The sequence below is a fragment of the Canis lupus genome, chromosome 19 (assembly GCF_003254725.2).
Source record: "Canis lupus dingo isolate Sandy chromosome 19, ASM325472v2, whole genome shotgun sequence".
Taxonomy (NCBI): domain Eukaryota; kingdom Metazoa; phylum Chordata; class Mammalia; order Carnivora; family Canidae; genus Canis; species Canis lupus.
Window position 1 is genome coordinate 12,419,759 of NC_064261.1, and position 15,592 is coordinate 12,435,350.

A 15,592-nucleotide genomic window follows, 5' to 3' on the forward strand; every position below is an offset into this window, starting at 1 on the left:
TAATTATATCATCTCTGAATACAACTGTTTTTATTTCCAGTTATCATATATTTTATTTCCCTTTCTCACCTATTACACTGGCTAGACCAGTATGACTAGTATAGTATGGAATTAAAGTCATAGTCAAGGACTCTTGTCCTTTCTTTCAATCTCAGAAGGAAAGCTTTCAATCTTTATCTTTGTTCTTTGTATATGATGTTTTCTGTGTTAGGAGATAACTTCTGTTAGATTTAGATTTAGGAAGTTTCCTTCTTATTTTACTTAGTTTTTATCATAAATATTGAATTATAGTGGGATAAATTTTATAGATAGATTTTACTAGTGTACCAAGTTTGCATTCCTATAATAAAACCAACACTGTTGGAATGCATTCTCCTTATATATCACTGGATTTGCCTTGCTAGTATTTTGCTTAGTATTTTTATATCTATGATCAGTAGAGAGATTGGCCTGAAACTTCCTGTTCTTGAACTTTCATTGTTAAGTTGTAGTATTAAAGTTATGTCAGTCTCAGGAAATTGGAGACTGGTTGCTTTTTCTGTTTTCTTATAAACTTTGTATATTAGGAATGTTTACTCTGAATATTTGGTAGATCTCTCCAGGGAAATTCTGTTGGCCTGGAGTAATGGTGGTGGTGGTGGTGGTTTGGGATTTGTATGGTAATATCTTTGATTGTTGATTTCACTGAACAGTTATAGAACTCTTCAAATTTTCTATTTCTTCTATGAAACAATTTTAGTAAATTATTTTTTTCTATAAATGTGTCCATGTCTCCTAAACTTTCCAAGTGTTTTGGAGGCAATATGTTCATAATATATGATGTCTGAAGTATCTGTGATGATAGCCCTTTTTGCATTACTGATACTGGTATCATTTGTACTTTGTTTTGTGTTTATCATTCTCACCAAAGGATTGTTATATATTTTATTTCTGTTCTTTATTACCTCTTTCTGCTTTCATGTTGCTGTTCCTTTTCTATCTTCTTAAAATAGAAGCATCGCTCACAAATTTTCCCCTTTTCTTTTCTCTTAATTTGAATGGATTCTTAAATGTTACAGATTTTTTCCCAGACACTTCATAGCTTTAGCATACCAGTTTTGATATATCTAGTACTTTCGCTCAAAATATTTTTGCTTCAAAATATTTTCTAATTTCATTATTTCTTCTTTTAATCCATGTGTTATTTATAAGTACATTTTTAAATTTCTAAGCATATGGGGATATTTTAGTTATATTTTTGTTAATTCTGTTTTCCATAGATATGTCTCTTAGAAACAGTATATGTTTCTGTTTTAGACCATTCAGTTCATTTATATTCAGTGTAATCCAAAGTATATTGAGATTTGTTATCTTTATTTTATTTTAGTACTTGCTATTTTTATCATCTTTGCTTTCTCTTTCTTTCCTTTCTCATCTTTTTTATTGACTTGGTGCTTGTTTGTTTGTTTGTTTTTGTTTTTGATCATTCCACTTTCCCCCGCCCAAGCTTTGCAAATTAAAATGTATTATTTTGGTTGTTACGCTAGAAGTTATGCCATATATATTTACCATAAGAAAGACTAAAATTAAAGCCTCTATCCTCCTGCTAGATAATGTAAGAACTTTGGAACATATTAACACCATTCATTTCCTTGCCCAACTTATATATTATAATTTCCAGATTTTAAAGTCTTCTTTGTAGTGTTTTTATTTCACCCTACTAATTGTTTTATATAATAATAGTTCATTTACATTAACCTATATATTTACTACCTTCTTTGTTCTGCATTTCTTCTTATATCTCAAACGTTCCAACTCGGACAACTTGCCTTGTTATCTAAATTATGTCTTTTGGAAGTTCCTTTAGTGAGGATATGCTGGTGATGAATTCTCAACTTCTGTTTGTAAAATATATTTATGTCCATATTTGAACAATATTTTTGCTTGCTGACAGAATTCCAAGTTGAAGCTATTTTCTTTGAGAAAATTAAAAACGACAATCTGTTAACCTCTGACTGTGTTGTTTCTGTATAGAAATCATCTGTCCATCTCATTTGTCACTCCTTTGAAAGTAATCTCTTTTCCTGTGGCTTCTATTGAAATGTTCTGTTCTTCTATAGTTTCACTGTGATATATCTAAGTATGGGTTTCATTTCATTTGTTGTATTTTGTGCCTTTTGGTAGTATAGATTAGCATTAGTTCAGACAATTGCCAGATGTCAACTGTTCAGATATGAGCTCTGGGAATCTCTGCTCCCTGCTGTGGAGAAACTGGTGCTGGACCAGAAACAACTAGCAAACTGGACAAAATAGTTGAAACAACTGTTTTTCTGATCCATGAAAGAAAAGAAACAAGATCAAATCTAGAATCACCTTGGATTTCTGCCGAAAGGTACTTTCAGGACCATGAGCCAAAGAAGGTAATCTAAGCCACTGCCAGGTCTGATGACTCAGTAACTGAAATTTGCAAGGCAGAGAACCAGAGAAGTTGGAACTACACAGAGAAAGAGCTTCAGAAATCTGCATAGTCCCTTTGAGTGTGTTTCTCACTCATACATAGAATAAAACTCAAAGAAACCATGCAGACAATGACAAGGAGGCTGTAAGCTGAAAAACATAAAGAGTTCACAGAGGGCTGTGAGGTGGAGAATCCCTGTTGAATACATAGTGCATGAAGTTTAGACTCCAGAATCACTTCACCTTATTAATAGAATTAAACCAGCCAGAACAAAAAGTATTCTAAATTCACTTTGAGAAGACTTAAAACCACGCCTCAAAATAATCTAGCATGTTCTCAAGTATTTTAACTGCCTGCAAGAACAAATCCCACACTTTTATTACTAGGTAAGCAAAACTGGTACCCAAAGCCAGGAAGAAAAAGCAGTACATGGAAACACATTTAGAAATGACAGAAGTGGCACAATTAATAGACAAGAACTTTAGCAATTTTAAATATACTCAGTGATTTAAAGGAACACATAAAGATGATGAGAAAAGAAATGGAGTATACAAAAAGCCAAATGGAAATTTGGGCATGCAAATTATAATACTGGAAATTCTTTAATGTACTGGATGGGATTAACAACAAATTATGCACTGCAGAAGAACAAATCAGAGAACTTGAAGACAGAAAAGAAAAAAAAAGCTATCCAAAAATGAAGCATAGTGAGGAAAGATCAGAGAGCCTCAATGACCAGAGAGACAATATCAAGCAGTATAAAGGAGGGTGAGGGTGAGGGTGGGAGTTAGGGGTATTTTGAGAAATAATGGCCCAAAAATTTTCATATTTGATTTAAAAATCTTTATATCAGTTATCTATTACTATATAACAAATTGCTCCAAAACTTAGTGGCTTAAAACAACATTTATTATTTCACAGTTTCTGTGGGTCAGGAATTCAGGCATGTCTGAACCAGAATGCCTCTGACCCAGGATCTGTCATGAAACTGCAATCATCTCAAGGCTCCAAGAGGGAGGATTCACTCCCAAGTTCACACTAAAGCTGTGACAGGCCTCAGATGTTAACTATTGTTGGCAGATGTCAGTTCCTTGCCTCACGAGCCACTTTATGTGTGTATTCACAACGTGGCAGCTTGCTTCCTTCAGAGTAAGAAGTGAGAGAAAAAGAGGTAGAAAAAGGGAGAGGAGGAGAGAGAGGAAAGCAAAACAAAAGTTGTGGTTGTTCTTAACCTAATCTTGAAGTGACATCCCATCACTTTAACCTTTTCCCGTTAAGTAAAAGCAAGTCATTAGGTGTAGCCTTAGCCCCTTCTGCCCTGCTTGAGTGTGGGGCTCTGAATACCAAGAGGTAAGGAAATTGGGGACTATTAAAAATAAATCTTACAGTTCAATAATGATAGAAACCATGCAGTTGTACTCATAGTTATTTACCCTAAAGAAATTAAAACAGATTCACACACACAAAAAAAAACTTGTGCACAAATATTTGTAAGTACTTTATTTATAATAGCCAAAAATGGGAAACAACCCAAATGGCTATTAAGAGTTGTGTGGATAAACACATAGCAATGAAAAGGGACAAACCACTGCTAAATGTAATATGGATGATTGTCAAAAGTGAGATGAAACAAAAGCCAAAGAAGGGTATGTATGATCACATTTATATGAAATTCTAAAAAAAAGACTAATCTAATGACAGCAGTATGATAAATACCTAGGGCTGGGGTTGGTGGTGGACAATGACTGCACAGGGTCATGACGGTAATATTTTGGGGTGATGGACATATTCTGTATATTAGCTGTGATTGTAGTTGTGCGGGTATATGCATTTGTCAAACTTTATCAAGCTCTATATTCAAAATGGCTACATTTTATTTCAATAATTATACCTCAGTAAGATTGATTTTTAAAAACAGCCCCTGCTCAATTCTCTCTCTTCCACCCTTCTGGGACTCTGCTCAAAGGTATGTTAGACTTTTATATTACATTCCTATGTCTCTCTTTATTTCCATTGTTTTCTTCTACTGTGCTGCACTCTGACAGTTTCTTCAAATCTAGTGTTTTATAAGTTGTCTTTTTGTGTTCAGTCTACTGTATGTGTCCATTGAGTTATCTTAGGGAGTTTTTTTGTTACTGGAAGTTCTATTTAACTTTGTCACATCTGCCATTTTACATTCTTAGAGTCTCCTGTTTCTTGCTGACATTTCTAAGTTTGCCTTGCATTTCTTTTAAAATAGTAAACATTACTTGAAAGTCTACATCTGATAAATTCAGTATCAGACAAATTTGTTTCTGTTGGTTTGTTTCTGTCTAGATTCTCTATCTGCTTGTTAGTAACTGCCCCAGAAAATTTTTGTTACAGGGTTTATACATAGATAGGCTTTGCCTTGCTGCTTCTTGGTGCCTTGGAGTACTTCTGGTTTTGAGCACATTACCAAAGGTAGGCTTTCTGGCCTTCCATAGACATTTGTTCTTTGAGGTAAATCTGTAAGATGGCTGGTCTGTGGCCATAACTTCACAGGAATGTTTCTTTTTTTTTCTTCTCCTGTTTTGCTTATGACCAAAACAGGAGAAGAAAAATAACCTTTTCTCTGAGTGGTAACAGAACCAAATCCTAAATGTGGGGTATTGTAAATGCCTTCCAGGGCATAAAAAGCATTGGTGCTCCAATATTCTGATTTTTCTCCTTAAAAACTTCCATTCAGGGGCAGCCAGTGGTTCAGCAGTTTAAGCGCCTGCCTTCAGACCAGGGCGTGATCCTGGAGTCCTGGGATTGAGTTCCACGTCGGGCTCCCTGCATGGGGCCTGCTTCTCCCTCTGCCTGTGTCTCTGCCACTCTCTCTCTCTGTGTCTATCATGAATAAATAAATAAAATAAAATAAAAATAAAAATAAAAAACTTCCATTCAGTAATTGTCTTGGGACTTTTTGCAATATTTTCATTTCGTTAATGCTTTTAAAGTGTTGGAGAGTTTTTCATGCATCGATTAATCTGCATGGCTTAGTGTACTTTTACTGGATCCAAGCATATACTCTTTAAAAATATCCACTTCACGGGCAGCCCCAGTGGCTTAGCGGTTTAGCGCCATCTTCAGTCCAGCATGTGGTCCTGGAGACGCAGGATCAAGTCCCACATCAGGCTCCCTACATGGAGCCTGCTTCTCCTCTGCCTGTGTCTCTGTGTCTCTCTCTCTCTGTCTCTCGTGAATAAATAAATAAAATCTTTAAAATATATATATCCACTTCATTTAGCACAGTGATGTGTCTTGGTGAAAACTGGGTGAAAATCTTAGATAATTTTTGTCTTATACAGAGTTTACATGTGTCTCTGATCAATTACAGCATCCTGGAGGTTGAAATGGACTATAGCAACAAAATAATTAGGCATTAGAACCAATGTTACACTTATACAACATACTACTGCTAATTATAAACATTAGCATTGATACTAGTATTATTTCTTAACTAAAATATGTTGTGTACCTTTGTGTTTTAACTATATTACTTTCAGGTATAGTGAGGCCAGACTCAGATCAAGAGAAACACATGAGAAAGAGATTTATAGATTCTTATAATCAGAGTTCCCTGGGGCAAACACAGCACTCTACAAAAGGCCACTCGGGGGAAGCACCAGGGTTGATCACAAGGCAAAGGGAGTAGGGGAAACTGGGCAAGTCCCTTTATTGTAATTTCTGTGGAAGGAATGAGATAGGGTAGGTAATTTTAGGATTAGCTAATTTGAATGATTTCAGTGGGCTCTGGTTGTCTGATATCTGGCCCTGGGGCAGTTAAGGCAGGTGTAGAGTGGCCCAGATTATGAGAGCCCAGTAGGTAAAGTGGATAGTGTGAATTTAATTGGCTGCACAAGAACGGAAAGTGTAGGGCCTCAAAACTGAGTCAAGACAACATTTAAAAACAACTATATTATACTTTGAAGTAACTAATAGTAGGGAGTCATAAGCCTGGGGTATAAGGACACATTATTTAAATAGGACAGAAGTGCCTAACTTTGATTTATTTATATCACAGTGTTGAAATGAGAGATAAAAAATTACCTGTCATGTTAGCTGAGATCTTAAAAACATCTTGAAAAATGTAGCATAATTTGTAACTATACTTCTTGCTTAGCAAGAGACTTCCCAAACTGAGGATGTCCTGTAAAGATTTAACATCCCATTTTCTAACATAATAGCTTTTTCTTCAGTCAGTATGCTTTGGTGATTAGAAAGTGTAAATCTACTCAGAGAAAGCTTTTGTCACTTGGCAGATATTTTGCATCAGGTTTAAGAGAAAGGCAGTGCCACTTCTTTGTGGGTCTCTTTACCCTTGATTTTTCCATAGTTCTCAGGGAAAAAAAGTAATGAATAAGTCAATTTTGTTTAATATTACCATTGTATTAAAATTACACGTAGATTATTAAAATGGTATAAACTCTACAAGAATATAAGCACATTAAAATTTTATATACTTGCTTTATTGTATTAGTAAACTTACCTGAAAATACCCAAATTTGCTCTGATTTGGAGTTTTATTATACCTTCAAAAGTGTTTGGCAAGATTATTTGCATCTTGGCTATTTCTTGACTCCATTATGTTCAGAATTAAGTTCTGAATTTAAAGTGTCTAATTAAAAGTATCTAATACTTCAGTTTGCAGATTTATACACATACTTCCAGAAACAAAAGCAGATACCTTAAAAACTCAGATTTAATTTTTAAAAAAATCTGAGTGACCACTCTTTTTCTAAGCATTCCGCTAGATGCTATAGAAACACAAAGATGGGCAGCCCTGGTGGCGCAGTGGTTTTGTGATGCCTGCAGCCTGGGGTGTGATCCTGGAGACCCGGGATAGAGTCCCATGTCGGGCTCCCTGCATGGAGCCTGCTTCTCCTTCTGCCCGTGTCTCTGCCTCTTTCTCTCTGTATGTCTCTTGTCTCTCATGAATAAATAAAATCTTTAAAAAAAAAAAAAAAAGAAACACAAAGATGAGTAAGACAAAGCCCCGCTCTTAGAAATTACTACATCCCATTATCCACTTTTGTTTTTCCTTATAGCATTCATCATTAACAGTAATTGCATTTTATACTTATTTCTTAGCACTTTTTATCTTGCTATCTCCGCCACAGTAATATCAACTCCATAAAGTAACTTGTCTCTTGTGTTCCCCACTATATCCCTAGACCCTCGAAGAATGTCTAGCCCTAATAGGTACTCAGAATGTATTTATTGAATGGATGAATGAAAGCTAGTTGATTTTTTTCAATTATTGTTTCTTTTCTAGGACAAATTTGTCTTACAATTTTGATCATTCATGCATAATTTTAGTTTTTAAAATACATTTGAACTTTGTGAAACATGATAAAGTATAATGTGTCCCCACTATTCAAGAGACTAAGAAACATAAATTCCCATAATTACACCACTGCCTTATAAGTGAAACTTTTTTCTCTTCTCATAAAGTTTCAAAAATGCTACCCATTCTAATAAATATTATGAAAACTGTTTAGTGATAAAGGAATACCTAGTCTATGACATAGGCACCAGGATTTGGTGAAATAAGTTTTTTTTAAATTGGTACTGCTCATAATCAAGATCATACTCTCATAGGATAAAATATTCCACAAAACAATGTGTCTTTATCCAATCATGTTTGAACTCCTGTTCTGAATTTTTTTTAACTTTGTTAGGGATTTCTGTTCTCAAGGAAAAATTCCACTTTCCTATATTATTTTTTTAATTGGGGTTAACTTTTACTCAGTATTTACAGGATACTCAAAGTATACACAGGTTCCATAATTTGACAATTTAGGAGCCACTTTTGATTCCTGTCTCTCCATTATTCCTTTATCTTGAAATTTCAAGTACACATTGATCATATGTCACAACCTTCTGTGGTCCCTGCATGTATATATATCCACAGACACCGATATATCAGTAGTTATTGTCACATAATATTTGTTGAATGAGTATGTATATATGAACATAACTATTTATGTAAACATAAAATCCATAGCATAGTGTTGGGCACTTGATAGGTATTCTTTAGAATGTTTATAGTTGATTCAGTTGAATTATTGAAATGTGTTTTTTTTTTAAAGGAGTACTGCTAACCAGTAGTACAAGACCAAAGAAGAATCCCTTCAGCCTGAATTCTGGATGCAAGTCCAACTTTATGAGCAAGCAGAGTAGCTCCATGTATGACTGATTGAAAAGAGTTTCCTAGAATGAGTTTGCTGTCAAAAAAATATCAGTCTTGTTACCTGTCATCACAAATAATTTAATTCTTTTTGAAGACTGTAACAGTGAACTAGACAGACAAAAAACCTTACTCTCATGGAGCTTTCATTCTAATAGAGACTGTAAACAAGACAAATTAAATATATAATGTGGTAGATAATAAGTGCTGAAGAGAAAGGTAGAGCAGAAAAGGGGAATAGGTATATGTTTAGAAGGGAGTTAGTTTTAGAAAGAATCAGCAGGGATAATCATCCTGAACTCTCCTGACATTTTCTCTTCTTTTTGTTGAATAAGCCCTGATTACATCCACTTTGTTGTCCTCCCTGTACCTTCACCCGTTCAGCTTATGGTGGCTAGACAAAAGCACACAGCTGTGCTAGTGAGCTCACTCTAAATCCGTGATCACAAAAAGGATCTTTATGCTGCCAGGTAGTCAGTCTATATTCTGTTCTCCTTGGCACCTATTTCATACCCTCTTGTCCTTCCTCAAATCTTTCACATCTCCTTTCCATCATCACTTTCATTTGGTAACCTCAGTTCCTCTTTCACTAAGAGAAGCAATCAGAAGAGAACTTCTACTGTGTTTATATTTCTTTTTTTTAATTTAAATTCAATTTGCCAACATATAGTACGTCATTAGTTTCAGATGTAGTTTTCAGTAATTCATCAGTTGTATGTAACACCCAGTGTTATTACATCAAGTACCCTCCTTAGTGCCCATCACCGAGCTACCCCATCCCTCCCAGTTCCCCTCCAGCAACCCCCAGTTTGTTTCCCAGAGTTAAGAGTTTCTCATAGTTTGACTCCCTCTCTGAGTTTTTCCCATTCAGTTTCCCCTCCTTCCCTTAGGGTCCTCTGCACTCTTGTATTTCGCATATGAGTGAAACCATATGATAATGGTCTTTCTCTGATTGACTTATTTCACTTAGCATAATACCCCCAGTTCCATCCACACTGATGTAAATGGTAGGTATTTATCCTTTCTGATGACTGAGTAATATTTCATTGTATATATACTGCATCTTCTTTATCCATTTATCTGTCGAAGGACATCTCGGCTCCTTCCACAATTTGGTTCTTGTGGACATTGCTGCTATAAACATTGAGGTGCAGGTACCCCTTTGTTTTACTACATCAGTATCATTAGGTTAAATACCAAGTAGAGCAATTGCTGGGTTGTAGGGTAGCTCTATTTTTAACTTCTTGAGGAACCTCCACACTGTTTTCCAGAGGCTGCACTAGCTTGGATTCCCCCCAACAGTGTAAGAGGGTTCCACATTCTCAATATCCTCGCCAACATTTGTTTCCTGTCTTGTTTATTTTAGTCACCTAACTAGTGTATAAAGTGGTATATCACTGTGTTTTTTATTTGTATTTCCCTGATGCCAAGAGATGTGGAGCATTTTTTCAAGTGTCTGTTGGCATTGGGTAGGTATTTGGAGAAATGTCTGTTCATATCATCTGCCCATTTCTTGACTGGATTATTTGGGTTTTTGGGTGTTGAGTTTGATAAGTTCTTTATAGATCTTGGATATTAGCCCTTTATCTGATATGTCATTTGCAAATATATTCTTCCATTCTGTAAGTTGCCTTTTAGTTTTGTGACTATTTCCTTTGCTATGCAGAAGCTTTTAATCTTGATGAAGTCCCAGTAGTTCGTTTTTGCTTTTGTTTCCTTTGCCTTTAGAGATGTGTCATGCAAGAAGCTGCTGTAGCTGAGGTCAAAAATGTTGCTGCCTGTGCAGTTCTCTTCTAGGATTTTAATGGATTCCTGTCTCGCATTTAGGTCTTTCATCCATTTTGAGTTTATTTTTGTATACGATGTAAGAGAATTGTCTAGTTTCATTCTCCTGCATGTGGCTGTCTAATTTCCCAGTACCATTTATTGAAGAGACTGTCTTTTTTCCATTGAGTATTTTTTTCCTGCTTTGTTGAAGTTTAGTTGAACCATAGAATTAAGCGTCCACTTCTGGGTTCTGCTTTCTGTTCCATTGATCTGTGTCTGTTTTTGTGCCAGTACCATACTGTCTTGATGATCACAGCTTTGCAATATAGCTCAAAGTTAGGCATTGTGATGCTCCCAGCTCTGGTTGGTTTTTTTGTCCCCCAACATGCCTCTGGCTATTTGGGGTTTTTCTGGTTCCATTCAAATCTTAAGATTATTTGTTCCAATTCTGAAAAATGTCGATGGTATTTTGATAGAGAGTGCACTGAGTGTGTAGATCACTTTGGGTAGCATAGACATTTTCACAATATTTGTTCTTCCAATCCGTAAGCATGGAGTGTTTTTCCATCTCTTTGTGTCTTCCTCAATATCTTTCATAAGTGTCCTGTAGTTTTTAGAGTACAGATCCTTTACCTCTTTGGTTAGGTTTATTCCTAGATATCTTTTGGTTTTGGGTACAACTGTAAATGGGATCGATTCCTTGATTTCTCTTTCTTCAGTTTCATTATTAGTGTATAGAAATGCAACTGATTTCTGTGCCTTAATTTTGTATCCTGCCACATTGCTGAATTGCTGTGTGAGTTCTAGCAATTTGGGGGTGGAGTCTTTTGGGTTTTTCACATACAGTATCACGTCATCTGCAAAGAGAGAGAGTTTGATTACCAATTTGGATGCTTTTTATTCCTTTTTGTTGTCTGTTATTGAGGCCAGGACTTCTCGTACTATTTTGAACAGCAATGGTGATAGTAGACATCCCTGTTGTGTTCCTGACCTTAGGGGAAAAGCTCTGTTTTTCCCCATTGAGAATGATATTTGCTGTGGGCTTTTCATAGGTGGCTTTTATGATACTAAGGTATGTTTCCTCTATCCCTACATGGCAGAGTGTTTTTATCAAGAAAGGATGCTGCATTTTGTCAAATACTTTATCTGCACCAATTGAGAGAATCATATGGTTCTTCTCTTTTCTTTTATTAATATGGTCTATCACATTATTGATTTGTGAATGTTGAACCACTCTTGCATCCCAGGAATAAATCCCACTTGGTTGTGGTAAATAATCCTTTTAATGTACTGTTAACAGGATACCATTGGCTAGTATCTGGGTGAGTATTTTGATATCCATATTTATCAAGGATACTGGTCTGTAATTCTCCCTTTTGATAGGGTCTTCGTCTGGTTTTGGGATCAAGGTACTGTTAACAGGATACCATTGGCTAGTATCTTAGTGAGTATTTTGATATCCATGTTCATCAGGGATATTGGTCTGTAATTCTCCCTTTTGATAGGGTCTTCATCTGGTTTTGGGATCAAGGTAATGTTGGCCTCATAGAACAAGTTTAGAAGTTTTACTTCCATTTCTATTTTTTGAAACAGCAGAAATAATAAGTATTAATTCATCTTTAAATGTTTGGTAGAATTACCCTGCGAAGCTTGTTTTGGGGGGAAGTTTTTGATTACTGCTTCAATCTCCTTGCTGGTTATGGGTCTGTTCAGGTTTTCTATTTCTTCCTGTTCCAGTTTTGGTAGTTTATAAGTTTCTAGGAATGCATCCACTTCTTCCAGATTGCCTAATTTGTTGGCAATAATTGCTCATAATATGTTCTTAAAATTATTTCTATTTCCTTGGTATTGATTGTGATCTCTCCTCTCTCTCATTATTTTATTAATCTGAGTCCTTTCTCTTTTCTTTTTGATAAGTCTAGCTAGGAGTTTATCTGATTCTTTCAAAGAACCAGCTCCTAGTTTCATTGATCTGTTCTACTGTTCTTCTGGTTTTTATTTCATTGATTTCTGTTCTAATCTTTATTATTTCTCTTTTCCTGCTGGATTTAGGCTTTATTTATTTTTTTTTAAAGATTTTATTTATTTATTCATGATAGTCACAGAGAGAGAGAGAGAGAGAGAGAGGCAGAGCGAGAAGCAGGCTCCATGCACCGGGAGCCCGACGTGGGATTCGATCCCGGGTCTCCAGGATCACGCCCTGGGCCAAAGGCAGGCGCCAAACCGCTGCGCCACCCAGGGATCCCTGGATTTAGGCTTTATTTGCTGTTCTTTTTCCAGCTCCTTTAGGTGTAAGGTTAACTTGTGTATTTGAGATTACTCTAATTTTTTGAGAGTGGCGTGTATTGAAATATACTTCCCTCCTAGGACTTCCTTTGCTGTGTCCCAAAGATTGCAAACAGTTGTGCTTTCATTTTCATTAGTTCGCATAAATCTTTTTAATTCTTCTTTAATTTCCTGGTTGAACCATTCATTTATATTTCTATTGCATCTTTTCCCATATATCTTTCTGTAATGAGATAAACTGTCCCTTCTCCAGTATAAGGCCAAACTTTTTATTTGTCCCATAGATTTCATCTACATTTTGCTATACTGCCTCCAGTTGGATTCTCAATTAAAAATAATCTTTTTTGAAAACAAATTTCCATAAAAAATAGAATACTTAATATATTATAGCCACATGAAATAGTTAACTGTCCTCAAGAGAGAAATAACTAAAATTCATGTAATAAGCAATTTAAAACTAACCAACCAGTCTTCTAAGGAACATTCCTACTTATATGAAATCTTGGATTGTAAATTTTTTTAAGGTTTTATTTATTCATGAGAGACACAGAGAGAGAGAGAGAGATTGAGAGACACAGGCAGAGGGAGAAGCAGGCTCCATACAGGGAGCCTGACATGGGACTCGAACTCGGGTCTCCAGGATCACAACCTGGGCCAAAGGCAGCACTAAACCACTGAGCCACCTGGGCTGCCCAGATTGTAAATTTTTTAGACTTTCCACCAGTGCTGGTCCACAGTAGTCAGATAAGCCCAGCAGATCACATTAGGTAACAAAGCCCTGCCTAGCCTAGTCAAGAAGCAGTCTGTGTCTTGACTCCAGTTGTACCTTTTTTTTTTTTGTACCTTGAATCCAGTAAATACAACTAGGATTTTTTTCAGTTTCAGAATTCACCCTCTTCTCTGTCCAGCCTTAAAAACTAGGTTTTGGTAAACAACCTTCCAAACCTTAAATAAGTTAAAGCTACCAAATTTCCAGTAATTTAGTGATTTTTTCTTACCTCTTAGATAAAAGGAAAGAAAGGAAATAGAATTATTTCCTTCAAAATCAGGAGAATAATACCATCACTTGACACCAAAAATGGGTACGATTATGATTTTTTTATACTATGCAATATTTTTTAAAATAGCTTTTAAAATCAGTATAAAAAAAAAAAAAAGGCAGATATTGCCCTGCCATCAGAGACACTACATTCTACTTGGAGAATCAGACTATAAATACCTATACTAATGGAAGTTTACTCAGCTACCACAGTTTTAGCAATTTAATCTCCGTTTTTAGTAAGTTAATTCTTTATTTCTTTTACCATTTCATTGAATTTGAATTTATATCAAACTCAATTTGCATGTCATTGCTAAGAACTTAAATTGTTCTCGCTTCTTAAGTAACGTATCAATATGAACATCCATTCAGCACATAACTGAAGGCATTATGTTCATTTTATCTCCAGTTTACATAGAATCTTAGAGATCGGGCAGCACTGGTGGCTCAGGTTTAGCGCTGCCTTGAGCCCAGGGCATGATCCTGGAGAGCCAGGATCAAGTCCCACGTTGGGTTCCCTGTATGGAGCCTGCTTCTCTCTCTGCCTGTGTGTCTCTGCCTCTCTCTCTCTCTCCGTGTCTGTCATGAATAAATAAAAATAAAATCTTTAAAAAAATAAATAAATAAAAATAAAAAAGAATCTTAGAGATCTAACTATGGTTTCCCAAAGTGATCTCCATCTTTTATGCATAACTTATTTCAATAGCCTTTCACATATGGAAAAATATAAGCTTAGACTCATATATTTATCAGTGACCTAAAACAATGAGCTATTGAAGTACCAATTTTTAGAGACCTAAAAGATTTTCTCCTAAACATGAGTGACTGACTTAAGATCTTAGTGTAAGAATCATTGGGGTATGTATAAAGCTAACACACTAATTAAAATTCAATGTCTGCCCCACAAATGTGTGATTATGTATAAATCAATTTTTCCAAGCCTCAGTTTTATCATCTACAAGAATAAAAGCTACATTAGCTTTCTAGGGTTATTTATGAAAAAGTATAAATATCAAAATGTCTCAAATTATAAAGTATCAAGCAAATATATATTACTATTAAATTAGAAATATACTCAATTTTGTTTTTTAATTGCTTTACTGTCCCTGAATTGCTAGTCCTTGGATGTCCTTAAGATGTTTTCAGCATTCTTTTCAATTCTTATCATGATCTTACCCTTTCAAATTCAAGTGAATATTAATTATTATCACTACTTTTCCTTCTGCCATTCTGGTTCAGTGTAACTATTTTTAATAATCTTGCAGTACTTACAGAAAGAATCTCTCTCTGAATGCTCTTATTAAAGACGGAGCAAAAAACAAAAAAAAAAAATAGATTTTTCCACCCATCACCCCTCTTTCTTTTGAGACAGAGCACTGTTTTGAATAAATTTTAAAAGCTCCATGTTCTGTGGTATTTGAGGTAGATTGAATAGATTGAGAAAGATTACTTAAATGTAAATCAGTTATCATAAATAAATAGGTTACATTTTTTACATGCTTTGAATTTTTAGATTAGCCATACATCTTTAGACATCTTTTTAAAGGGAATAATTATACTTAAGTTAAATATTTCTTGTTGCATGATAATTTTTATAAAATTATAAAAATGTGAGGAAGCATTATATTCTAACAAGGTTTCATTGCATATATTTAAGTTTTGCAGGGGAAAATCTAGCTTTCGTAGGTTATAGTTAACCTTGCTTGATATTCCTATGTTGATTGTTTAAACCACACAGTTGGAAATAGAATTACATTGGAATATACTAAGAAAAACTTTCTCCATGTCTCTGTGTCACTAAAATTGTACTAGTATGTCCAGACATGTCAAAACTAAAATGTTAACTTTCAACATAGGAATATTTTCA

General features: G+C 35.1%; 1 protein-coding gene and 1 long non-coding RNA gene across 9 annotated transcripts in view; one reads left to right on the forward strand and one right to left on the reverse strand.

Moving 5' to 3' along the window:
• SCLT1 (sodium channel and clathrin linker 1) overlaps nucleotides 1-15,592 on the forward strand; it is a 178,018-nt gene that overhangs the window by 139,727 nt on the left and 22,699 nt on the right. The window contains exon 19 of one of the 5 annotated variants that reach the window (XM_025420621.3): nucleotides 5,145-5,351. The exons of the other annotated variants lie outside the window; for them this stretch is intronic. Coding sequence (XP_025276406.1) covers nucleotides 5,145-5,196 — 52 coding nt within the window. The 3' untranslated portion in view covers nucleotides 5,197-5,351. Of the gene's footprint in view, nucleotides 1-5,144; nucleotides 5,352-15,592 lie in introns of those variants that run through there. 5 annotated transcript variants of the gene reach the window in all.
• The window catches only part of LOC118351501 (uncharacterized), a 45,121-nt gene that overhangs the window by 21,681 nt on the left and 7,848 nt on the right, over nucleotides 1-15,592 (reverse strand). The window lies entirely within an intron of this gene.